This window comes from Dendrobates tinctorius, unplaced genomic scaffold (assembly GCF_039654945.1).
Source record: "Dendrobates tinctorius isolate UK_male_01 unplaced genomic scaffold, ASM3965494v1 ptg000037l, whole genome shotgun sequence".
NCBI lineage: Eukaryota > Metazoa > Chordata > Amphibia > Anura > Dendrobatidae > Dendrobates > Dendrobates tinctorius.
In genome coordinates this window covers 4,904,275-4,931,748 of record NW_027361705.1, presented here as the reverse complement: position 1 = coordinate 4,931,748, position 27,474 = coordinate 4,904,275, and the positions used below count along the sequence as shown (strand labels likewise).

The following is a 27,474-nucleotide window of genomic DNA, read 5'->3' as shown; positions in this document are numbered from 1 at the left end:
ACAGTGACTCAAATTGCCACCCGTTACAACCAAGGTAGGCAGAAGAGCATCTCTGAACGCACAGTGCGTCGAACTTTGAGGCAGATGGGCTACAGCAGCAGAAGACCACACTGGGTACCACTCCTCTCAGCTAAGAACAGGCATCTGATGGCTACTTTCAGCAGGATAATGCGCCATGTCATAAAGCTCGAATCATCTCAGATTGGTTTCTTGAACATGACAATGAGTTCACTGTACTCAAATGGCCTCCTCAGTCACCAGATCTCAATCCAGTAGAGCATCTTTGGGATGTGGTGAAACGGGAGATTCGCATCAGGGATGTGCAGCCGACAAATCTGCGCCAACTGTGTGATGCCATCATGTCAATATGGTCCAAAATCTCTGAGGAATGCTTCCAGCACCTTGTTGAATCTCTGCCACGAAGAATTGAGGCAGTTCTGAAGGCAAAAGGGGGTCCAACCCGTTACTAGCATGGTGTACCTAATAAAGTGGCCAGTGAGTGTATACAGTGATCTTCCGACCTCCCCACTATAAGGTAGTCGTCCAGGTATGGGATGATAACTATGTCCCGAGAACGAAGGTAAGACATCACCTCCACCATTACATTGGTAAAAACCCTTGAAGCTATAGACAGCCCGAACGGAAGGGCTGCATATTGGTAGTGCCTGATCTGTCCCTGGACATATAATGCTACCCTCAGGTACTTTTGATGATCCCGATGGATTGGGACATGGTAGTGGGCATCTTTTAAGTCTATAACTGCCATGAAGCAGTGCTGGAACAATATCTTTATAGTCGTGTTTATTAACTCCATCTTTAAGGAGTAACTCTCTACCCACTGGTTGTTTCCTCAGGTTGACAATGATTCTCTAAGAACCATACGGCTTTTGTATCAAAAAGAGGAGGGAATAAAATCCCTTTCCTCCTGCCTTGGGACTTCTTGTAGAACTTGTTTCTGCACCAGTCCCAAAACCTCCATCTCCAGGGCTTGTTGTTCCTCCTGAGACTTCCTGCGAGGTGTTAACACAAAGGTCTGTCGGGGTGGACGGATGAAATCTCTTCTTAAGCCGTCTCTGACTTTCAGTACCCAACCACTGGGGGAGATACTCATCCAGGCAGGGAGAAAGAGATCCTTCCCCCTACCTCTGACCTGATGTCATTGGGGGGACTTTTTTGTTGACGTAGAGGGTCTTCTGAACATGTAACCAGACACCTTTCCGTCCTTAAAGTCCCCATCTCTTCCTTTCCCCGGGGGGACGACCTCTATTAAATTTCTTTCTCCGAAAAGGTTTCCTGGTCTCTCCTGGGAAATGAGAAAATCCCTTCTTTTTATACCCTGCCTTTTCCAAAACAGCCTCCAGCTTCTGCCCAAAGAGCAATTGACCGTCACACGGGATGGGACAAAGTCTATTCTTTGAAGGTAAATCACCTGGACACCCTTTTAGCCACAGTGCTTGTCTTGATGCATTCGACAGGCCTGCCTGTTGTGAATTCGCTTTCTGGCCTACCTCTAGTTACTAGTGAAGGTAGTGGAGCTTGTTATATTGACAGAGGGGTCGCAAGGTCTCTTTCCGAGCTCCCTCTGGTGGTTATTGGAGGTAATGGAGCTGATCTAATAGAGGCCTGCCACCTGATAATGAGGAGGATGACTGGAGATCTGGAGTTTATGACTGGATTTAAGACAGCTGACTCCTTCTATTCCTGCTGGTGATTTTTTCCTGCCTCCTGAGGTCTTAGCTGAGCATGCAGGGACTTAGCTGGATACTAAGTGTTCTTTTGCTATTGTTCACATTTGATCTGGTTTTGTCTATTTCAGTTTTGTGTGTTCAGCCAGCTCCGGCTGGGGCTGTGCTGAATTTCCATCCTTATGTTACTGCTTGTGCCAGTTTGTTTTTGTCCCTTATTAGATTGGCCTCTTTTTGCTCTGCTTTCAGAATATACCAGAGTGCTGATATAGTGGGCGAAGTCTAGTGACTTCAGTATTTTGCCTATCAGACGTGTTGGGCATTTTTTGCAGGGTTTTTTGCATGATTGCAGACAGTCTTTCCTTTCCTCTCCTGTCTAGTTAGTGTGGGCCCCATTGTTTGCTCAGTCTATTTTCCTACCTGCGTTTGTGTTTTCACCTTGTCTCACCGACAATATATGTTTGGGGGCTATCTATTCCTTTGGGGTCTGCTCTGGGGCAGTTTAGATTTCCCCTTTCTTGCTTTAGGCTTATTTAGTTCTCCGGCTGTGTCGAGGCGTCTAGTGTTGAGTTCATTTTCCCCTTCATTACTGAGGCCCGAGGAACTCCCTCTTCTGATAAGGAAAGGTAGTGAGCCTGATTGTCAAACACCTGAGGCTGATGATTGTGACTGGCTGAGTGGAGTTACGGACTGGATATAATGCTGCCGATGCCCTTCTGCCCTGCGGGTGATTTCTCTGTGGGATCCTTGGAGACCAGTCTGAATTCCTGCTCCTCCAAAGCTAAGTTTGCTGCTCGGCCTTGTGCTTTGACTTTGTTTTTGCTTTGTTTTTCTGGATTTCTGCCATTCCCTGCTGGGGTGTGCTGAATTCATTTAGCTCTGTCTTCTGAAAATACCTGAGTGCTGATTCAGTTGTTGAAGCCTAGCTGCTTCAGGGCCTTTTTCATATCAGCTGGTTGGCTTATGTCTTTGATAGGGTTTTGGCAGATTGCAGACAGCAACCTTCCTGTCCTTTCCTATCTAGGTAGTTTTGGGGCCCCGTCTTTGCTCAGTCTATCTTTCTGTCTGTGTTAGTATTTTCATCTTGCTTCACCGTCATTATATGTTGGGGGCTGCCTATTGCTTTGGGGTCTGCTCTGGGGCAGTTTAGATTTCCCCTTTCTTTCTTTAGGCCTATGTATTTCTCCGACTGTGATCGAGGGGTCTAGGGCATCGTAGGAACCCCCCACGGCTACTGCTAGTTGTGTTGATAGGTTCAGGGGTCTGCAATCTGATAGTTGCCAACTTCTCTGGTTTTCTGGACTTAGCTTGTATTTCTGCTTTTGCCTCCTACGGTGACTCATAACAGTCTAGGATCATTGTAGGTACGCTCCACGGCTACTGCTAGTTGGGTGGATAGGATCAGGGGTCTGCAATCCGCTTAGTTACCAACCTCTCTGGTTTTCTGTGGCTTAGCTTGGTCTTGCTTTCATCCTCGGTGACCCAATCATAACACCTGCCGCTCTGACTGCCAACCTTACTGAGTCTGCTAAGAAGGCCGCTGCCCCTTGTACCAGAGTCATATTGGCCAAAATCTCCTCCCTTGGAACTTTATCCCTCAGTTGTTCGTTAATCTGTTGCATCCAGATCATAAGAGAGCGATCAGTACATGTCCCAGCTATCGCTGGTTTCAAGCTACCTGCCGCTGCCTCCCAGGTGTGTCTTAAGAACCCATCTGCCTTTTTGTCCAATGGGTCTCTTGGCATGCCAGAGTCCTCTAAAGGTAGAGACAATTTTTTTGAGGACCTGGCCACATCAATTTTAGGGACCTTTTCCCAGCTCTCTTTTTCTTCAAAGGGGTACCTTCTTTGGAAGAGGAAGGTAAGCTACCCGACCTCTCTGGCCTCTTCTGTCTATAAGCACCTTCATCTTTGTATTAACAGGGAAGTTGCGCTTCCTCTTTTCCTCCAGGCCCCCCCTGAACATAACGTCCTCTAAGGATCTATGTTTTTCTCCTTCCCCTATGAAGGCACCTCGGAGAGAGGGGATCCACCCCACGGGGACAGGAAACCTACAGATAAAAAGGCGGTACCTCTCTCCCGCATCAGTTGGTTTCCTGTCCCCATAGGGAACCTACAGACTTACCGTCGGATGCCGGGGCCGACCAGTGTGGAAGATGGCAGCGAGAGCCCCCTGTCCCAGCTGGGGCGGTTACCCGAGGCGCCACCGCTGGGGTCAGTGGGCCTCCAGGGGAGAGGCGGAAGAAGCAAGAAGAACCGTCCTCTCCCAGGATGCGTCCTCCATGGCGGCTGGGGCGGCCCTGGGCTGGAGAAGGTATCGGGGGTGGGAGAGCTCCAGCGGGGCAGGTATCCCCCACACGCGCCGGCAGCCTGGGGAGACTGTTGAGTTCATTTTCCCCTTCACTACTGAGGCCAGAGGAACTCCCTCTTCTGGTAAAGAAAGGTAGTGAGCCTGATTATCCAACACCTGAGCCTGATGATGATGACTGGCTGAGTGGAGTTACTGACTCGATATAAGGCTGCCGACGCCCTTCTGCCCTGCGGGTGATTTCTCTGTGGGATCCTTGGAGACCAGTCTGAATTCCTGCTCTTCTAAAGCTAAGTTTTCTGCTCGGCTTTTTGCATTTGTGCGTTGACTTTGTTTTGCTTTGTTTTTCTGGATTTCTGCCATTCCCTGCTGGGGTGTGCTGAATTCCTTTAGCTCTGTCTTCTGAAAATACCTGAGTGCTGATTTAGTTTTTGAAGCCTAGCTGCTTCAGGGTCTTTTTCCATATCAGCTTGTTGGCTTATGTCTTTGATAGGGTTTTGGCAGATTGCAGACAGCAACCTTCCTTTCCTGTTCTGTTTAGTTAGCTTGGGCCCCATCGTTTGCTCAGCCTATCTTTCTATCTGTGTGAGTGTTTTTTCATCTTGCTTCACCGTCATTATATGTTGGGGGCTGCCTTTTACTTTGGGGTCTGCTCTGGGGCAGTTTAGATTTCCTTTTCTGTCTTTAGGCTATTTAGCTCTCCGGCTGTGATCGAGGGGTCTAGGGCATCGTAGGAACCCCCCACGGCTACTGCTAGTTGTGTTGATAGGTTCAGGGGTCTGCAATTTGATAGTTGCCAACTTCTCTGGTTTTCTGGACGTAGCTTCTATTTTTGTGTCTTCCTCCTACGGTGACTCAATCATAACAGGAGACGCCGCCCGCGCAATGCATCAGGTGGAGCCGGCGGTGGTGCGCACGCACGGGGCGGAGCGCGCGACGTTACATGCCGCAAGGCATCTCTGGGTAGTCAAGGTGCGCGCGTGCAGGGGGGCGGGGCGCCGTCGGATGACGTTGGCGCAAAGCATCTCTGGGAGGGATGCACAAGCGTCGCTCTCCCCAGGGACGGGGAAAAGGAAAAAAGAAAAAATACTTTAATTGAAACACGCCCCTCACTTGCTTAAAAGCGCACAGGGGGCACAGCGCAGCCTGTTGCCTGGCACCATGCCTCCAGAAGAGCAGCAGCTGCTGGAGGTGTCCTAGGGGGGGCAGGGGTCCCAAAGGACAAGCCACGTGCAGATCCGTGGCTATCCTTCTTTGGTCTGGCGGGTAAGTGGACTACGTGAATGTATATGCTGTAATTAGGGCCTGTCCTCCTCTTATAGAGGAAGAAGTGCACACAGAAGGCCAACCACAAGATTTGCCCACTTTGTAAGGAGGAGCTCCCCATGGCGTGGGAAAAAAGGCTCTGCCAGTCCTGCATTGAACATACAATATGCAAGGAATCCCCAGGGTTCGCTTCTGACCTTAGAGCCGTAATTGCCCACCAGGTAGAGAACGCTTTCAAAACCCTTCAGGCAAAAAGCATAAGAAACCCAAAAGAAAGGAACCTGAGTCAGATCCTAGTGATAGGGAGAGCGAATCTTCTTCAGGCACAGATGGCCGTTATTAAGTTATCTGTTTCTTCTATGGGGAAGCAGCTGCGACTTTCATCCGCAGAGGACGAGAAGCCGGATGACGGGCTATCAGAACCACTATGGGACTAGTAGACACCAGGCCTAAAAGACCCATTCAGGACGCCATGTTTAGCGGGTTAGAGCAGAAGAAGAGGAGGTCTTTTCCCATGAACGATAATATCCAGGCGCTCATACAGAGGGAGTGGAAAAGGCCAGAGAAAAAGGGTACGCCATTGAGGAGCTAAGCTGTTCGTTTTGGGACAAAGCGCCGAAAGTAGATGTAGCAAAAGCCTCGAAAATTTTTTTTCTCTATTTGAGGACATGGGGACACTGAAAGACCCCATGGACAAAAAAGCGAATACATTCCTAAAAGGAGCCTGGGAAGCAGCCGGAGGAGGCCTAAAACTCTGCCACTTGCACAGCCAGAGCCCTGATGGTGTGGCTGGACGACCAACTAAGGAACAAAACGCCAAGAGGCGCAATCCTGGATTCCGTCCCGTTAATGAAAGGAGCAGCGGCATTTCTAGCGGACGCATCCGCGGATTCAATCAGGTTGAGGCTGCCCTGGCTGTCATTCTCGAATGCAGCTAGAAGGGCTCTATGGCTCAAGTGCTGAACGGGAGACCTGCAAACAAAAACAAAGCTGTGCTCCATCCCCTGTGAAGGTGAATTCCTTTTTGGGCCCACACTGGACGATATACTTGAGAAAGCAGGGGATAAAAAGAAGTCTTTCCCTAACCCATCCAATTTCCCCTTCAAACGTTTTCGGAGCAGGAAACTTATCCAGAGGAAGCCACCTAAAAACTCCCAGGATAAGTGGGAAGATAGATGAGTCAAAGGGAAAGGGTTCATGTTTAGGAAACTGGCAGACAAGAAGCAACCCCAATGAAGGTGTCTCCCAGGTAGGGGGAAGATTGGGCCTCTTCTTCCCGACCTGGGAAAAGATATTAAGCAGTTCCAGGATCCTAAGCATCGTAAAAACAGGTCTCAAATTAAAATTTCACACCTCACCCAAACCCTCTTTTGTAGTTACCCCACAGAGGCAGTCGATAGAAGAGCAAGCTGCAGTACAACAGGAGACTCAGACCCTGGTGGAGAAATCGGTATTGCAGGAGGTTCCACACCAAGAGAAAGGGGAATAAAGGCAATCTTCTTGCGGAAGAAACCAGATAGGACGATAGTGAACCTAAAAAAGTTAAACAAATGCCTGGTGATTCATCCATTCAAAATGGAAACAATAAAATCCGCAGTAAAGATGCTGTTTCCATCTTGTTACATGACAGTACCCTGTACCTGTACTGTTAAAAGACATGTACCCTGTTTCCCCGTAAATAGGGCGCCCCCCAAAAGTAAGGCATGCTAGGGGGAGCACTGTGCCTGCTAATTTAAGGCACCCCCCCGAAAATAAGGCATACCTTGTTCTGTGCATGGGGCATGCAGTTGTCTCGCTCCCGCTGTCCAGTGCCCTCCGGTGCCCGCCACTGCAGCCGCGCAGTTCGCAGATTCTATTCACAGCCTCGGAGCTGTGTGCCGATCTCCGCCCATGAGCCCTGCATCAATCACAGCGCAGGAACCATGGGCCAGCTGACGTCATCCATAGCCTCTGATTGTTCCTGGGCTCCGATTCACCCAGGGCTCCTGCGCTCTGATTTGGTGGTGCAGGAGCCCTGGGCCAATCACTGAAAGCAGCACCGCGGAGGAAACCAGTAAGAAAGTGTGTGTGTGTGTGTGTGTGTGTGTACGGTACACACATGGGAGGCTGCAGTGGGATACCGGGATGATGGGAGGCTGAAGTGGGATACCGGGATGATGGGAGGCTGCAGTGGGATACCGGGATGATGGGAGGCTGCAATACTGTACTGTAGAATGATGGGGCTGTAATGGAATGATGAGGGTGCTGTATTGGGGACTGCAATGGGATGATGGGAATATTTGGGGCTGCAAAATGATGATGGGGAAACCAGGAGAAGAAAAAGAGCATGCAGTCACTTAAATATGAAAATATCAAAATTCTTTATTAAATACCAATAGTACAACACAAATAGCAATGAAGTGCTCATGAGTAAATGTGGACAATAGATCCCAAGGATCACCCCATAAACCTCCCCAAGATGGAAAACCCGGCAAGTAACTCAAGTGGGAATATAGCATATATCCTATCACATGTCATAGTACCATGTCCGCATCTGATGACTGAATCTCTACAAATTAATGGCCAGATAAGATTCCAGTGCAGCCTGCTATAAGGGCATAGTAAAGGTGTACCGTAAAAAAGTGCCCACAAAAGTTGCAGGGAGACCAGTATGGCGACTTACCAGGGAGGGGAGGGAGAGGAGAGCCCAGCCGTGGAACCCCCGACGTGCGTTTCGCGACGTCCACCGCCGCTTTGTCAAGGAGGAGATAACTCAAAATGTCCCAGTAGGGCCTTGAAATAGCTCTTGACCACGGTCATGTGACCGGTATCTACCAATAACATTGGCGCTTGCAGCGCATGCGCCATGGCATCTGCAGGTCCTTCACTGTAGCAGGGCGCCTAACAGTGCGCGCGCGCCGGGGAAAACCGAGGCAGAGCACAAGACGCCAGCCACAGCGCGGAGCTACAGATAGCATGGCGATGCACACGGCCATGAGGGCAGTGGATCATAAAAGCTTATACGTAGGGCACAAGATCTAAACAAGGGGCCAAAGCAATATATAAAGTAACTCTCTATCGCCGTATGAAACTGTGCACAGGAGTAAAAGCCGCCTCGATAGAAATAATGCAATATATAAATTAACCCTCTATCGCCATGTGAAACTATGCACAAGAGTAGAAGCTGCCTCAATAAAAGTAATGCAACAAATATGCAATAAGATCATAAATATGTTATAAACCACCTCTGTAGACATATAGCAATACAATAGGTTTGCACTTAAGACGATAAATACATCAGATGAACATTTAACTAGTTCCATGAAACATCCTAATTAAAGTACACCACTAATAGAGGAACCTATATCCCCATATGTAAATGAGGCGTGAATAAAGCATAGTAACCATTGACAAAATATGTGGTGGATTCCATAAGATGCTTGATTGTATCAGATGGTACGTCAGTGCCCAAGAAGGATGGGACTACACGGTTTTGTGTAGACTATCGTAAGCTCAATGAGAAAACAGTGACTGATGCATATCCCATGCTGCGTGTGGATGAGTTGTTAGACCGGCTGGCGGGGGCAAAGTACTTGACCACCATCGATCTATGCAAAGGCTACTGGCAGATTCCCTTTAGTCCTGACTCTATTCCCAAGTCTGCATTTGTAAACCCGTTCGGCTTATTCCAGTTTCGAGTTATGCCATTCGGGATGAAGAATGCCTCGGCGACCTTCCAAGGCTGGCTGACCGACTTCTGGATGGGCTCCAGGACTATGCTTGTGCCTACCTGGACGACATCGCCATCTACAGTGTGACATGGGAAGAGCATATAAATCACCTAGAGACAGTATTGGACAGGATCCACCAGGCTGGAATCACCCTGAACCCAAACAACTGTCACGTGGGCAAAGCAGAGGTTCAGTATTTAGGGCATTGGGTGGGAAGTGAGAAACAGCGACCAGAACCAGCCAAGATTGAGGCCATAGCCAAATGGTCCACCCCACGCACTAAAACCCAGGTCATGGCGTTTCTAGGGACAGCGGGGTATTACAGGAAATTCGTTCCCAGTTACAGCAGCGTAGCCAAGCCCCTCACTGATCTGACCCGTAAGACCCTCCCCCGCCAGGTAACCTGGACCCCAGAGTGTGAGTAAGCCTTCTGCCAACTAAAAGACGCCCTCACCAATACCCCTGTATTGGCCGCACCCGATCCAACTAAACCTTTCCTTGTTAACACAGACGCTTCTATGTTTGGATTGGGGGCAGTACTGAGCCAAGTCGGGCCGGACGGCCAAGAACACCCGGTAGCTTACCTGAGTCGGAAACTACTGCCCCGTGATGTAAGCTATGCGGCCATCGAGAAGGAGTGCCTGGCGGTAGGTATGGGCATTCAAAAAGTTGCAACCATATTTGTATGGACGATAGTTTTCCCTCCTAACGGACCATAATCCCCTAGTCTGGCTTAATCTGGTTTCCGGAGACAATGCCAGATTGCTGCGGTGGAGTTTAGCCCTACAACCTCTGGACTTCACCATCCACTACAGACCCGGCAAACAAAACGGTAACGCCGATGGACTAAGTCGACAAACGGAGCTTGTACCAACCCCATAAACTTCGGTCATCCCCAAACCGATCCGTTAATGATCAGACTGTATGCCGATCGCGTCGCTGTAAAGGGGAGCCGTGTTACGGAACCACTCAGCACCCAGAATATGTTGTGCAGTTATTTGTATGTATAATAGGTTCCATGGGAGATGCATGTCCCTAATGCATCAGCCCACAGGCAGCGCCCAGCCGCCCCCCCCCCCACCTTTGTAATTCCCACAGTAAACATCGGCAGGCTCCGGCCACCTGCGGCTATTGTAATGTATGTCTGGCCTGCCGCTTTTCTATTGGCCTGCCCTCTGTGTGATATATTCTGTGTCCTGTGAGTAAAGTGTTGTCAGACTGGAAATACGTGGAGAAGCAGTGATCTTTTATATGCGCCCATGTAACCAAGTAATTCCAGCCAGCGTCTTTCATTCAGACTCCATCCAAAGCAGAGTGGACCCCCGGAAACACGGGGTGGTACTGAAAGAGGTACCCGAGATTGGAAGACCCCGTTACAGGAAATATTTGTGAAAACCCAGGAGGAGGAAGAAAAATGGGTCTAATATCAAATTGCATAATGGTTTATAAGAATGGGGTGAAACTTATAAACTCATTTAGGCCTCTCGGGCTCATGGTGTCCAACTGGACAATCCATTTGACCTCCATTTGTCCGAGAACTTTTTTGTAGTCACCTCCCCTTATTCCCATGTGCAACACATCAATTCCCCCAAACTTTTAACAATCCCGCATTACAGTTGTGGTGTGCCCGGAAATGTTGGGGGATAGTTTTGAGCTCTGAGGGGTCAGATGCGGTCCTGGCTGCACCGATGTCCCGCACATGTTCACGTACTCGCACCCTAAACTCCCTGGTGGTGAGGCCAACATAGATTTTAGGACACGGACATGTGGCATAATATATAACATTTGTCGTCCCACATGATATCCGTTATTTGATCTTAAATTCCCTCGTACCATCCGAGGAGCTGAAGGTGGAGCAGCGCAGGACATTGGCGCAAGCCAGGCAATGTCCACATGAGAACGAACCACAAATCGGATCACTGGGCCCCAAAAAGTTTTTAGGGGTAGGTACATAGTGGCTCCGTACCAAGAGGTCGCTCAAATTCCTTGAGCGACGTGGCGTCATGGATGGGGAGTGCCCCAGGACGGACCTCAGGGATGAATCTGTCTCCAAAATGGGCTAGTGTTTTTGTAAGATGGCGCGCATATTGCGCCATTCATGATTAAATGTATAAATGAACCGTATAGGTCCATCTCTATTTGGTATGTCACTCTTGTTGATTGGTTGTAAAAGGCCACTGCGCGGGTTATGTCTTGCCCTATTATAGCCCATCTTAACACACCTACGACTATAACCTCTCTTTAGGAAGCGATCACTCAGGTCATGGGCTTGTTTCTCGAATCGATCGTTGGAGCAGATGCGTCGCGTGCGGAGGAATTGTCCGACCGGGATAGCCCTCACCGTGGCTGGATCATGGGCCGATGATGCGTGCAATAAAGAATTTACGGAGGTGGGTTTCCTGAAAACGTCCGTCTGGATATGTCGATGCGAGTCGACCTCCAGACGGACTTCCAAGAAATCCACACTCCTGTCGTCGTACTTGTATGTCAAGCGGATATTGCAACTATTATCGTTCAAGGACCTCATGAAACCCCCGAGCTGGTCGACAGTACCATCCCACAAAAACAAAATATCATCTATGAAGCGGTACCAGCACAGCACATGGGAAACGTCCTGCGGGCCCCCCGTCGCTAAACAAACTCCTCTCCCAAGCACCCAGGAAGAGGTTGGCGTACGAAGGTGCACAAGCCGCTCCCATGGCTCTGCCCCGCTTCTGTAAATAAAACATCGTTAAATACAAAAAAATTGTGGGTTAAGATAAAGTCGACCAGCTCACATAGAGGGCCATCCAGGCCGGAGGCCCCCAGAAACAAACGAACAGCATCTACTCCCACCAAATGATCGATACAAGTATAGAGAATTTCTAAGTCAGCAGTGACAAGAAGAGTGGAGGGCTCTACAAAGATGCCGTCAACCCGCGCCAGGATGTCCGTTGTGTCACGAATATAGGATGGCAGTGCCTCCACCAATTGTTTTAAAAAAGTCGATAAATCGGCATGCGGGTTCGCATATACCTCCAATCCCCGACACAATAGGGTGCCCCGGGGGGTCGAGGGCATCTTTGTGGACCTAGGTAGGAGATAAAATGTGGGGGTTCTAGGGGATCCAACCACCAAGCCATCCAAGACCTTTTTAGTGATGGTCCCATTTTCAAATGCCCTCTCCAAAATTATTCGAAGTTCGTGTGCAAAACTGACCCTAGGGTCCGAGGGCAATTTTTGATATGTTGCTGGGTCCCTCAGTTGACGGAACGCTTCTTTCTTGTATTTACAATTAGGCCACACCACTATATTCCCCCCCCTTGACAGCTGGCTTAAATACCACATCCTCCAGTGATTGCAATTGGGAGATCACCAGACGTTGTTTATAGGTTAAATCGTCCAACCTCCGTCAGGAGGACAATTTCTTCAAGTCCTCACTTACTTAGTAAAGATATCTACAGAGGGACTGATAGTCAAGGGGGGGGATCTAGTAGATTTGGGCCAAATTGAAGGTGGAATCTTATAGGCGGACCGTTCTGTTCAGCGAGCAAATCCTCCCGATCGTGGATTGCTTCTCTCTCAGTATCACTCAGGGACCCAGGAACATGACTTGAAGTGTGGAGTTTTTTCAAAGTCAATTTTCTTGAAAATTTAAAGGTCTTTCAAGGCTATAATTGAATGAATTAGTAGGTGAAAATGTTAGTCCCTTACCCAGAACCTCCAACTGTATCTCCGTAAATACATGATTTGACAGATTCAATACCTGTAGGTCACCCCGAGAGCCACCTTGGGGGACCCCCGATCCAGACGCTTTATTTTTTTGAAGATTGACGAGTTTCAATCCTCTTGGATGGAGCAGCTTTACAGCCAGTGCTCAACGCGATGCCTCTCTGCCCCAAATCATCCTCCTGGGTAGAGATATTAGAACGCAGGGAAGTGGATCTTGACTGTGAATAGGATGTATTCCTGTACCTTGGACGAGATCGACCAGCTGTATCCCGCCATTTGTATACTCTAGATAGTTGTTTATCCTGAAGATCCCTTTTAAATTTTTTGGCTTTATTTGCTTGAATGTCCTGTGCCCATTTTTGTAGGTCAGAATCAATCTGATCGTTCAATTTTTTTAAAGCATCACTGGACATCTCTTTATGTAAAATAGACTGGAGTTCGTCAATTTCAGTTTCAATGGTAATAAGGGATTCTTGATCCATTTGTTTTAAAAGAGTCATAAAACCCTTTGAGCAGTTGTTGATTGATTCCTCCCATTTGTTCTTAAAGGTCTCGTCCGAGACCGGAAATGAGGGAAATACTTGGATCCTAAGACCTCTAGGTATCAGCTCTTTCTCAATACATTGGTCAAGGAATTCATGATTCCACCATATCCTAGTGCGTTTACGCAACAATTCCTTGAAGCAAAGAATAACCTCTTGTAAATCCTTATTAGAAGTCCCGCATTCCCCGTCCACACCATTCTGAAACACATCATTTAGTTGTGCTCGCCACGTGAGGTCACGTGCGTGGAAATCCATAATATAAATGGGAACAACTGTGAAAAACAGAGAATTAATGGCAACAATAGTCCCATAGATATAAGGTGACATGGAGATGAGGGACAACCCTACTCCAACACCATATGCATAAGCTCAAAAACTGATATATAAACCAGGAGAAGAATAAGAGCATGCAGTCACTTAAATATGAAAATATTGAAATTCTTTATTAAATACCAGTAGTACAACACAAATAGCAATGAAGTGCTCATGAGTAAATGTGGACAATAGATCCCAAGGATCACCCCCTAAACCTCCCCAAGATGGAAAACCCGGCAAGTAACTCAAGTGGGAATATAGCACATATCCTATCACATGTCCTTGTACCATGTCAGCATCTGATGGCTGAATCTCTACAAATTAATGGCCAGATAAGATTCCAGTGCAGCCTGCTATAAGGGCATAGTAAAGGTGTACCGTAAAAAAGTGCCCAGAAAAGTTGCAGGGAGACCCGTATGGCGACTTACCAGGGAGGGGAGGGAGAAGAGAGCCCAGCCGTGGAACCCCCGACGCACGTTTCTATGTTGGCCTCACCACCAGGGAGTTGAGGGTGCGAGTACGTGAACATGTGCGGGACATCGGTGCAGCCAGGACCGCATCTGACCCCTCAGAGTTCAAAACTATCCCCGGACATTCTGGCCATTAATTTGTAGAGATTCAGCCATCAGATAGCAACAGGAGCAATAACACGTATAGTAAAGACACTCAGGAAGGCCATGTCCTTGCTCGGCTCAATGACAGCCTGCCTATCAGCTGTCCAGTGGGCCCAAGCTCATACAAGAGGTCTCCAGTGGGAGATACTAGAGGCGGAGATTTCTCTTCACGGGAATTTAGAAGGGCAGTTGGACATCTCACCCGTAACAGCTCGCTCTCTACAATGGTGGACGAAAGCATCCAACTTATCCAGGGGGGTCCCTTGGGTGATACCTGTCTCTCAGATCCTTACTACAGATTCAAGCCCCAGGGGGTGGGGGGCTCACAGGGACAACCAGGTAGCACAAGGAGTCTGGACAGAAAACGAAAAGACAGCCTCCTCGAATATGAAGGAGCTATTAGCAGTGAAGCGCGCCCTCCTGTATTTTCTAAACTCCCTCAGGGGTTACCACGTAAGAGTGTTCTCGGACAACAGCACTGTAGTTGCTTACTTAAATCATCAGGGGGGAACGAGATCCCGTACCCTTATGGAGGTGACAAAGTCAATTTTCCACTTTGCAGACGGGAACCTAGACTCACTGACGGCATTACACATAAAAGGGTCAGACAGTGTGATGGCGGTCTTCCTAAGTTGCACACAGCTGAGACAGGGCGAGGGGGAGTTGAACCAGGGAGTTTTCAATCAGATCGCAAAGCTATGGGGGAAACCCAACATAGACCTCTTCGCCAACAAGACGAATCGGAAGGTGAAAACATTCTGTTCCATAGACCCAGCCGGGGACCTGATAGCCCTGGACGCCCTTATGATCCCCTGGCTCTTTTCCCCTTGCATATGCGATCCCACCTATAGCCTTAATTCCATCAGTTCTGAGGAAGATTCGAGAGGACAAAGTAAGGGTAATTATTAATAGCCCCCTTCTGGCCCAGAAGGACGTGGCTCTCTTGGGTGAAGAGAATGTCCATCTCCGATACTTGAGTCCTCTCGGATATCCCGAACTTACTCTCCCAGGGCCCAGTACTGCACCCTCAGGTGGGGAACCTACACATGACAGCTTGGATTTGAAAGGGTTCTATTAATCAACAGAGGCTTCTCCCAAAATTTAGTATCCTCTCTACTATGAACCAGTAAGCCGATAACCACTAAACAGTACGGGAGGGTCTGGAGGAAGTTCCTTTGAGTATCAAAGGCCACTCCAAAGGGGAAGGTAACCATATCAAAGATCTTAGAGTTCCTGCAAAAGGGTTTAGAGCAAGGTCTAGCTACCAGCACATTAAAGGTTCAAGTGGCAGCTCTGGGGGCCCTATACAACTGTGACTTGGCAGGGAATCGTTGGGTGTCCAGGTTTATTAAGGCAGCCAGTAGATCCAGGCCCGTGTCTTCCCTAAACACCCCTCCCTGGGATCTAAACTTAGTGCTCTCAGCCCTGACCAAGCCCCCCTTTGAGCCTTTGCAGGAAGCACCACTAAAATTAATCTCTCAAGACCTCCCTCTTGATAGCCCTCACATCGGCCCGTAGAATCAGCGACATTCAGGCCCTGTCAGCCTTCCATCCATTTACACAGATTCTGGATGACAGGGTGGTACTTAGGACAGACCCAGCCTATCTGCCAAAAGTAGCGTCCGGATTCCACAGAACTCAGGAAATGTCCCTCCCCTCCTTTTGCCTCAATCCCAAAAACAAGGGAGAAGAGACCCTGCACATATTAGATGTCAGGAGATGCCTAATGGAATAGTTAGCGGCAGGGCTGTGGAGTCAGTCGTGGAGTCAGAGCTCGTTTTGGTGGTCGGAGTCGGTATAAAATGGTCCGACTCTGACTCCTAAAATATATAATAAATTGGGTACAGTAGTTCAATGCAGAATGTGCTGAATATTTTTTCATAGGAATTTGGGAAAGTTATGAAATGTCCTATAAATGGCTGTTCTATTCCTGATCTAAGGCTACTTTCACACACAGCGTTTTTGCTGCGTTTTTTGAGGATATGTTTTTCAGCTGCAAAAGCAGATCAGCTTTTTAAAAAAACTGCATCACCTGAAAGGTTTTTGAGCTCATAGATAATGTTTTCAATAGCAAAAGCAGATTAGAAATCTGCTCTATCCATCCATTTATCCATATCTGTCTATCCATATCTTATCTGTACCAAAAAGAATGAAAGCTGGGTAGCACACAGACTAAAGGGGGTTTTACACATAGTGATATCGCTAGCAATATCGCTAAAACATCACTGGTTTTGTGACGCTATAGCGATATTGCTAGCGATATCGCTATGTGTGATACTTGCCTCCGACCGGCTCCCCTGCTGTCCATCGCTGATCGCGTGGCTCCATTTCTCGTCGTCTGCTTCCTGCTGTGTGAGACGAGCGACGCTGGAGGCGGGCGGACGTCAGGATCGCTGTGTATGAAAGGTGAGTATCGTCCGCTGCGTCGCTGCTGCATCGCTGTGAGATCTTTCTGTGTGAAAGCTCACTAGTGATCATTTAGCGATGCACCAGCAATCCTGACCGGGTCGTATCGCTGGTCGGATCGCTGGTGCATCGCTAAATGTAAAATGGCCTTAACAGTCCTTCTTTTTTTTTTTTTTTCTTAGCACCAGTCAGGTACACCTCATAGCTGCCCAAAAGGACGCCCAGGACAGGCATTGCTCGTCTTCTGTAACACATCAACATCAATTGATAGTTCGAATAAATAGACTGCATTCACCACATGTTAAGGTGCCGGCTTTATTTTCAAGTGTAGGGGTGTGCAGTATAAGGTTCTGCAGCAGCTGAGGTGTGCAGTATAAGATTCTGCGGAACAGTATGAGGTTCTGCCCCCCCCCTAGTTTTGATCCTGGCTAAAACCGTTTCTTATTGATATGGCGAACCCTCAGGTAACCCTAAATGAAGGTCAATGGACACAGGTGGCTGAATTGAAGGAATTGCTTAATCACCTATTTACCGTGACTAAAAAATTACAAGCTGAGGATTTAACTACTGGCATTTTCATAAGAGAGTGGAAGAACTTGCTATTTTGACTGTCCCAAAGAGGAGATTTAATCGCAGATGGCATTTCTGCTTCAATGAAATGGAGAGAGACACAGCTATTGGAAAATAAAAATTTTCTGGCAGCTGTTTATGCTGTTTATGTGGACCCAAGTCATCGTATATTGCTTGATGATCAACAGCTTACTAAAAGAAAAGAAGCTCTGACTGAGGTAGCAGTTAGGATGAGTGGCCTACAGGAGGACTGCCAGGCGCAAGAGGACTTGGGTCCTGACAGTGCTACTGCTGTCATATCTTCATCCGCATCAGATGAGGAGTTTGACTTTGACTAGTATTTGGATGATATGGAGCAGGCAAAGTGTTGCTGCAAGGAAAAAGATTTCACTCCGTCTCCTATAGCAAGCAGATTGACCATATTTCAGCAAAATGTTTCACTTGCTCTCAAAGAAAAAGAAAAATTCAACTGTTGATCAAAACTGACTGTGCATGAGGCAATTCCTTTATACTTGGAAATTGTTAGAGATGTTGCCCATGTGGTTACGGCTTTGCCTTCAACCCAAGTTATTGTAGAGAGGTTGTTCTCTGGCCTTAAAATTGTTAGGTCAGATTTTAGGTCATCTATGAAGGAGGATCTGATGGAGGCAATTCTATTTCTTAGGACAAATTCATAGACTGCACAAATGTTATTTAGTATGTTTTTGTTGAAAACTGTTTTTTGCCACTTACATAGTTTACTACATAGTGTGTGTGTGTGTGTGTGTGTGTGTATATATATATATATATATATATATATATATATATATATATATATATATATATATATTATTATACTGTGTGTGTGTGTGTGTGTGTGTGTGTGTGTATATATATATATATATATATTTTCGATATTACATAGTGTATTGGATATTTAGAATTTATTACAGTTTTTTGTGTTCTAAAGTTGTATTCCAATAAATATATATTATGTTCTATCTAAATATCTTGATTATTATATCATAAAAATGATTAAATGTCTGATGTTCACATTGTGCTACAATAAATTTTTCACTTAAATATAAGCAATATATGTTGGAGTCGTGGAGTCGGTGGAAGGGAAATTGAGGAGTCGGAGTCGCAGGTTTCGTAACGACTCCACAGCCCTGCTTAGCGGCCACCAGGGAGTGTAGAAAAGATAGGTCTTTTTTTGTCTGCTTCCAGGAGCCAAATAAAGGGCGAAAGGCATCAAAGATAACGCTGGCGAGGTGGATAAGGGACGCCATCACCTTGTCGTACTTGTCACAAGGCGCGGACATTCCAGGCAGAATAACGGCTCATTCCACAAGAGCGGTGTCAACTTACTGGGCAGAGAGAGCAGGCGCCTCCATTGAACAGATATATAGAGCCGCTACTTGGTCATTTCCTTCAACTTTCTTCAACCACTATCGGCTGGACCTAGCCACCTCCTCAGAACTAACCTTTGGTAGAAGGGTGGTGGAGGCAGTGGTCCCCCCCTAATGGTCTCTGAAATTCTCTCCGTTACCATTAACAGTATTTCTCTGAGCCCATGACGGCACCCGTATATTCCCTCCCTACATGCGTGGGGTGCGCACTTATTGTAAAAACAGTTTAGTCAAAAAGTCACGTGGTGTCTCCTCTACGCAGTTTGATTATAGAAATTCCTTTTTCTTAAAGTGTTGTGTTAGTATTAGGCTGAAGTTCCGTTAATGCTCTGTAAAACAACTGATGCGGGAGAGAGGTACCGCCTTTTTATCTGTAGGTTTCCTGTCCCCGTGGGGTGGATCCCCTCTCTCCGTGGTGCCGTCATGGGCTCAGAAATACCGTTAACGGTAAGTAACTACGATTTTTGTCCTCTTTCAGGCCCATTGTGGACCTGACTGCTTTAACTAGTCTCTCCATATCCTCTTTTGGAAAACACGGTTGACCCCCTATTTCACTGTCCTAGGATGGGTGAGAGGAGGATGAGGGAGACAGGGATCTCTCAAGATAACTCTCACCAGAAGGAGTGGCTTCAGAGTCTGTGAGCACTTTATGGCTCTCCTTGCTCCCTTTTCTTAAGGCTGACTTTATAGAGCCTTTTACCTCCACCCTGATTATGGCCCTAAGGCTTGTGGCGAAGTTGGGGGTCTCATCCCTTATTATTTTATGTATACAGTCAGCGCAGAGATCCTTCTGCCACTGAACTGCCAGCGGGCTTTTGCAAAGGGCACACTCCTTATTTCTGGTTTTGGCGCTAGCATTCCTCGGCCCTGGACTTGGAGGCTGATCAGGGGTATGAACAACATCCCTCCTGGATGCTGAGGAGTCCTGTGACCTCTGGTCGGGATGACTCCCGCTTCTGTCACTCGAGCGGCTGCTCCTCCCGTTGCCAGATTTCCTCTGCTGACCTGGCTTAGAAGATGGTAAGAGCTCATGCTCTTGCTCTTGCTGCTGCTCCACATACTCCATGTTAAGCTTTAGACATGAGCGCCTCTTCTGTGGTCATTCCTCCTTTTAAGAGGGATCCACTGCACTTTACGCCTCCTCCGGTTGCCCTCTATGCCCCTCCCTCTTCCTCTATCCTGCCGGGATGCCTGAAAAATGACCGCGCCACCGGCCGGCGTTTTCCTCATGGGCGCCTCCATCTTGGATCCGGCGCGTCAAGCTGACATCACGTAGGCACACCCATTTCCAGCGTGCCTTGCGCTTGATGTAGGCAGCGCTACCTGGAAGTGGACCTCACCCTAGAGCAATGGACAGCCAGCAGAGGAGGGAGACTGGTGTGGCAACCGCAGAAGAGTCGCCCGCTCGTACAACGAGGCCCCACAGGACCTGCGGATGGCGCTTCCATCACCTGAAGGCCCGCATACAGGCGCCCTGCCTGTTGTTCCAGTGCCGGGACAGGCGTGGGTGAGTAAAAATAAAAAACACAAAAAACCTGAACCGCCATCTTTCAGCACAAGGGTCCCTGTCAGGACAGGAAACTGAACTGAAGCAAGAGAGAGGTACCGCCCTTTTATTTTCAGTAGCGTTCCTGTCCTAACTGGGCGGATCCCCTCTCTCACGTGTGCTGTCATGGGGGAAGGGAAAATACAGATTTCTCAGGATTTCAGGAAACTTCGGACAGGATCATTCTAATCTGCAGAACTTTCTGCTCTAGCCAGGACACACATGCTTGTGAATCCACCTGAAAATTTCTAAGGAAAATGTACTGTGTAGGTAGGACTTTAGAGGAAATCCCATCTCCACGATCCTAACCTAATATGTAGCAGGTTTTAGTAATAATATTAACAAATTCATTGGATTTAGAAATGTAGTATAGTTTTTCTGATTTGCTAGCTCTTTCCTTTTGTGCAGGTATAGCAGAAAATTAGGTATCCATGGTTATGACCACTGATATAGTGACAGCTAGTAGCTAGTGTTTGTAACCATGGATACCTAAGGTTCTGCAATGCCTGCACAAAAGGAAAAAAGACATAGGGAATCAAGAACTATACCACCTTTCTAATTGAAAAATAGCAATATATTCATTAGGCACATGTTAAACACAATCCACAGGACATGCATGGACCTGGTGACACTCCTCCCTACTGCCATGGGTAAGGGTGCAATACTTGAATTTACTTTTCAGCTATGTACAAGCACTTTTTGGTACAATGTCTGAGCAATGGTTTAGGCGCACTCTTGTGACAGCCACTCAGACAACCATAACCTAGCGTTATTATATGCCTAATTTTCATAGTCCTCATCCTTGCATGCCCAGGGTGGGTTTAATTTATTATACTGTACTTGTACTGCCAATTGTCGCCCGGATATCTTTCCATTATCGTGTTTTTTGTGATCTTTGTTCATGTTTTTATTTATATGTCACCAATTTGCCTTTTCCTGTTTTCTCTAAATAAAAGTACCGGTATTATGTCCTTGTCATAAAACTCCTGGTTTCTTATGGCTCTATACATTTCTATTTGGAGAAACTTGCTATTATTATTTATTATTATTATTATTATTATTATTATTATTATTATTATTATTATTATGTCTAGTACATATTAGGATAGGATCATGGAGATGAGAAGACCCCTGTAAGGCTGGGGTCACGTGAGCATATTTCATAGTTCATATATTGCCTGAATTGAGGTCCCGACTTCAAGTTACAACCTCATATGTGTTTCTCGGGCTGTAAGTTCGGGTCCGAAGACCCGCGATCAGGTGAGGAGGCCTGGCAGTCCTTATGCATGCACTGTGTACGTAACTGCAGAGGCTGTGACCCCCTGCTGTCCTGTCTGTATACTCTTTTGCTTCCTCCCCTGCCCAGGAGCTGTTGTATGATCAGACCATGTCCTTGTACAGGCACAGCCATTACACAGCAGGGGCACATTTATAAGATTACCTCAGCACAGGAACATTTTATTTAATCACATCCAAATGTAGAAATTATTATTCCAAGATCTATTGCTTAAAATAAACTTTTGATCGTGGGGAAACTCTTAAGCATTGAAATGAATGGACTGTTTTAGTAATGTATCCAGTGCCTCTAGAGATCTCTACGCACCTGATAAGAGGGTGGTCTTGGATGGGGTCTGTTTCCTGTACCGTGAAGTCAGAATTCCCTAAATCCACATATTCAGAATTATTCCCATCTTGTAAAGTGATGCTGCTCTCTGACCTGTGGGGAACGACCGGGCCGCGGTGAAGATGTAGCACTCTACAGCTGTCCAAGACTTCTCTGCGCGGCACAGTCACGTGAATGGGGCCTTCTGCGTGTGGCTGGACAGCAGAGCTTTGGCACAACAATGAAGCACTGTAGGGCTTTGTTCACACATTGTTTTTTTTCAGGTTTTTTTCAGGTTTTTTTTTTTGCTGCATTTTTTATGCAAATTTTAAGTTGCTTTTTATAGTACCTGCAAAGTCTGAGATTTCAGAAATCTCATGCACACATTGATTTTATTTTCCTGACTGATTTGGAAAACTGCTGTTTTTGCTGACTGCAGCGTCAATTCTTTCAGCTTTTTTTGTGCGTATTTGCATCATTTTTTCACCCAGAGGAAATAATGAGTAAGTCCAAAAAACGCAGGTATGAGATTTTGCTGCATTTTTTGGTGCAAAAGCCTAAGGAAGTTAAATCAGGCTTTTTTGGGGGGAGAGGGGGGCACTAAACTATATCAACATGCACAAGAGTACAAAAACGCATTAGAAAAACCTGCTTTTTGTAAGCTGCTTCTGTACTGCAAATAGAGCACGTTTTACTGCAGCAAAAACGCAATGTGTGAACATAGCCTTTATGGCCCACCACAGTTATCTCCGTAGTCTCTTCAATCTCCAAATTGGTCTGGTTCCAGAGGACAGACCCCACTGATCACTCAGTGATGGCGTAATCTGGCAATAATTGAGCTCCTTTTGCTAGGTTCGGGCAGCACAGCCCCGTCCAGTGCTCCATGGTCAGATATGTAGTTGGTGTCCTGTCTTGTGTCCCTGAAGACTAATGAGAGACGTTTTTTCTTCCTCAGATATCTCAAAGGCAATTGAGCTGCTGGAGAAGCTCCAGAGGAGTGGAGAAGTTCCCCCACACAAGCTGCACGCGCTGCAGAGAGTCCTGCAGAGCGATTTCTGCACCGCCGTGAGAGAGGTGAGCCAGCAGGATGTCTCCAAGGGGACTTGAGGCTCCGATGCTCTGTTTTTCTGCCACTTTTGATTTTGGGGTGTGTTTGACGATGCTGCTGACTTCCATTGGTCTGAACTGCAATACAGACTATGGACAGATGAGGCGCTGTTCATGAGGTAAAACAGCCATTATTTTCCTAATCCGGAACAACTCCTTTAAATGGGACTCTGGTTAGGACTTGAATAACTTAGTACATATAACTCGTCTGTACTCAGCTATATGTAGGGGATTGAAATTGAAAAAATTCCATGCAGATTTAGGGCACAATTTAGAAATATATGTGCATCCTATCTTATCTAACCCAGGTTTTACCCCCTGTATTGTGATCTCTGCAGTAATACTTCCACATGATGCTGTGTGTGAATACAGGCTGCTGTGCCTGCAGGTATTCAGGGTTTTGTAGGGGCGGCTTTCACATTGCATTTTGTCACAAGTTCTTTGGTCTCGTCGGGGCTTACGTCCGAAGCCCCCCACAAAACTGCATTCAGGCGTATGCGCTGACGGAGCCATAGACTATAATGGTGCCTACAGTGAAGGTGCTCTCTGCCATACATCATTTTCAATGTGAAGCAACAACAAAAAAAGCAGTCTATAGGAGCGCTAAAGGAGAGGCAGAAACCAGAAAAAGGGTAAAAAAAACTCAGCTTTAATTCTTCCTCCAATACCCACAACGCGTTTCTTCGGTCCACCTGAGGAAGACTGCTGTGACCGTAGAAACGTGTTGTGGGTATCGGAGGAAGGATTAAAGCTGAGTTTTTGACCCTTTTTCTGGTTTCTGCCTCTCCTTTAGCGCTCCTATAGACCGCTTTTTTTTGTTGTTGCTTCACATTGAATTTTCCTCTCTGAGGATCAGCGGCAGGAGCAGAGCAGCTTGGAGGGCAGTTGCTTGTAGGAGAACCTGCATTTGCTGGGCGGTGCTGGGAAGCTCTGGGATCCTTGGTGTTCACTTACGGCTGGGATCGGTCTCAACTTCACATCCGGAAGCCGGTGAGAGATGGACTGACCAGGAGAGCGGAGGTTGCTGACAGCCACGTACAGTGCCCTTCTGGGTTGCAAGGACACGCTACCCAACTACCATTCACGTTCACACCGTGGTTGTGCAAGGGTGGCACAACCCTGTAAAGTGAGCAGCCTGTCGATTCAGTTAGGGAATTAATTTAAACACAGGTACACTCATTGCGCCTCTCTTTGCATTTTATTTTTCATACATCATTTTCAGGCATACATGCCTAGTGGAGGCGGATACCCAAGAATAAAAGGAAACACTGTGGAGTGTGTGTATGAAGATTCCTGTGCCTTGGATCTGCTCAGACAACAGTCTAACAGGCGAATAGTCTCTAGTCATCACATCTAGTGATTGCAGTATGGGACAGTCCTCCTTCATTGTATTGGTATTTTGAGTGCCTGTGATGCAACAACCCTTTTAAATTGTAGTTCTGTATCCGCTGAGTCTACACGAGGATGTTAGCACTTGCTTATGTAACCAGTCCTACAAGTAACTGTCTAGTCTGAAATGCCATCTTTCTCATTGGGAGACACAGAACCATGCGATATTCTGCAACCTAAGTCCAAATTAAATACATTCGGCACTTAGCACAATTTTATGACCAAATCCCATACCATTACATACGGGAAAGAAGAGATCCCAAATATGTTAAAAACAATATTTTACATATTTCATTAATATACAAAAAGCATAATGCCGTGTAGGGGACGCTAGAGCACACAAATAGATCACTGGGGGTTGAAAATACAGTACAACATAATATTAATCTATAATAATAAATGCCCTAAGCAGCTTCCGGTTGTAACAACTTCCGTCCAGTTGTAACCGGTGACGTCACCGCACATCTCTTTCCATGTTAACCCTCAACACACCTCTCCTCCTCAACACATACACTCCTCTCACCTTTCACCATCTCCACTCACGTCCACTCACTCTTTCACTCCACATACGACCCTTTCTCTCACTCCGTCTCTCATACTCACGCCGTCATCGCCGCTGATCCACGATCCCCGACATCATCTTCTGCCGGCGCCATCCTGGATCCAGACGTCCTCCACGCTGGCGACATGTTCTTGCGGCGACGCCATTTTGGATCGGCGAAATCCCGCGCTACTCAAGATGGCGTCGCCGCAAGAACATGTCGCCGATGTGGAGGACGTCGGGATCCAAAATGGCGTCGGCGAAATCTTGCGAGATTTCGCCGACGCCATTTTGGATCCAGACGGCATCCACGCCGGCGACATGTTCCTGCGGCGACGCTATTTTGGATCGGCGAAATCCCGCGATACTCAAGATGGCGTCGCCGGAAGAACATGTCGCCGGCGAGGACTACGTCGGGATCCAAAATGGCGTCGGCGAAAACTCGCGAGATTTCACCGACGCCATTTTGGATCCCGACGTCGTCCACGCCGGCGACGTGTTCTTCCAGCGACGCCATCTTGAGTATCGCGGGATTTCACGATACTCAAGATGGCGTGGAGAACGTCTGGATCCAGGATGGCGCCGGCGGAAGAAGATGTCGGGGATCGTGGAGCAGCGGCGATGACTGCGTGAGTATGAGAGACGGAGTGAGAGAAGGGGTCGTATGTGGAGTGAAAGAGTGAGTGGAGATGGTGAAAGGTGAGAGGAGTGTGTGTTGAGGAGTGTGTGTGTTGAGGGTTAACATGGCAAGAGGTGTGATGCTATCGCATCCTTCCGATGCGATAGCATCGGGCCATAATCTAGTAAAACATATATAAATACTACAAGATGATAATCATACAAGAGTATATGGTGTGAAAATTACAGTGCCAATAATCAATTATCAATACTCAAAGGAGCCATTATTTATAAATGGATATTCCAATACGCAAAATATCACAACCTCATTATCATGTCATGATAAAGTATTGACTGTGGCCCGATCACACACATGACACCCTGATAAGTGTCCCCCAAACAGAAGAGGGGTTGCATATCCCATAGAAACATGTGATACCAATAGCGCCATGTAAGGTGACACGGAGATACTCTATTCACATGTGATGTCTAAGCTATTCTAATATCGGGTGCGACCAAAAAAAAGGTAAAGATAATATATATACCAAAGCGTGATGGAAGTGCTCCTGGCGTCCCCTCACCCTCACTCCTGTTAGTATTCAACACTTTACATGCTGTAACAACTTACTGAAATGTGAATACTTAGGCGCTTTATCCTGGGCCCTCTCATTGAGATCCTCACTGTTCTCAAGAACGATGAAGTAGACTTCATCCCAATGCCCGTCAGGTGGTTGGATGGTCAGCATGGTGGCGGTCCGCCATGTTCCACAGCGGCTCCCTCTCACACACCTCATTGATGAGGGTGTCCACATCAATTTTTCCCTCTTCATAGTCTGTGTCGGGAGCACGCTGTGAAACCTGTGAAAAAAAAAAAAAAAATTCATGCACATGCAGTTCATTAATCAAACAGCAAAATAAATTTTTACTCACTCTTCGCTGACCGTCGCGAGTTTCTCTTCGACGGCTCTGGGATGTCCTGAGAGTTGCTCTTGTGCGAGCACCGGATTGTGAAGACTGTGAAAATTAAAAACATGATTATGTGCTTGGATGGAGGATTAGGTATTGTGTGTGCTGTGATGAATGTTTGTGTTGGGTGTAGTGTGTGATATGCAAGTATCTGCAAAACTTACACTCTGCACTCCCTCTCCTAGCATTTCTCCACCCTGCATGTCTCCTTCTGGAAGCTCCTCTGATTCAGCTTCCTGTGAAAACAGAATACATGCATATAGGGTTAAAAATACTGTTACAAATCAGAGAAAAAAGAAAAAAAAATATTACCTCAGTTCGCTGACGCTGTGAGGGAGGGCTCCCAGAAGAATACATTTGTACTGAACTGTGGCAGGGTTCCTCAAAGGATCTGCAAGTATAAAGACACTTGTAAGCTACTATACAAAGGATCATAAAAAGCTTTCAGGCCTTTATACTTACAGGAAAACTTCAACTGGTAGCCTGGCGTTGTATGCTGCGGCCTGGCGGTGTATGCTGCGGCCTGTGTGGGTCACTGTAAGGATATGAAAGTATAAATACACTTGTATGATTATGTGTTATCCGCTGTTAGGAAAAACAAAAAGGTATGTTCAGATATATTTGAATTTCAAAACCACCCCAAAAAAATTTAAACCTAACACCTCAAAAATTCTAAGTACTTGACTGGTTCCCCCTCCTCTTTAATTTAACGGTTAATATCGTTGAATGTTGATATGCGAAACCTTTCCAACCCTACACCTCCTGTTCCCCTCAAAAAAAAAAAAAAAATAAAATACCTCCCACAGTCCTTCCAACTCGATGTGATATGAGCTATGCCCAACTTTGCAAACCCTCAAAACCCCCTATATTAAACCCCCCAAATAAAATATATATTGTGAGGTAGCGATGTCATTCGGGTAGGGGATACTTGCTTGGCAGCCAAATAATCACATCCGGCACAGGTTTTCCATAAAACCATAACAGTCCCTGCGGTTTATTATGCAGCATAAACCGTGACCAGTAACATAAAGTTCATATCACCAGCATAGCATCCATTACAGAGCTTCCCTCTGTTAAGCCTGTGGTCACACAGGTGTGCAATGTCCAGCACACAGTTATAACCCCTCAGGATTACCTCACAGCTGCTTCTCCAGACTGCAGACATTCATTCCATCTCCTGGGAACAC

General features: G+C 46.9%; 1 protein-coding gene across 2 annotated transcripts in view; it reads left to right on the top strand.

Annotated features, from left to right (window-relative positions):
* LIN7C (lin-7 homolog C, crumbs cell polarity complex component) overlaps nucleotides 1–27,474 on the top strand; it is a 131,628-nt gene that overhangs the window by 18,851 nt on the left and 85,303 nt on the right. For both annotated transcript variants that reach the window (XM_073573857.1, XM_073573856.1), the window contains exon 2: nucleotides 22,622–22,740. In XM_073573857.1, the coding sequence (XP_073429958.1) occupies nucleotides 22,622–22,740 (119 nt within the window). The remainder of the gene's footprint in view (nucleotides 1–22,621; nucleotides 22,741–27,474) is intronic.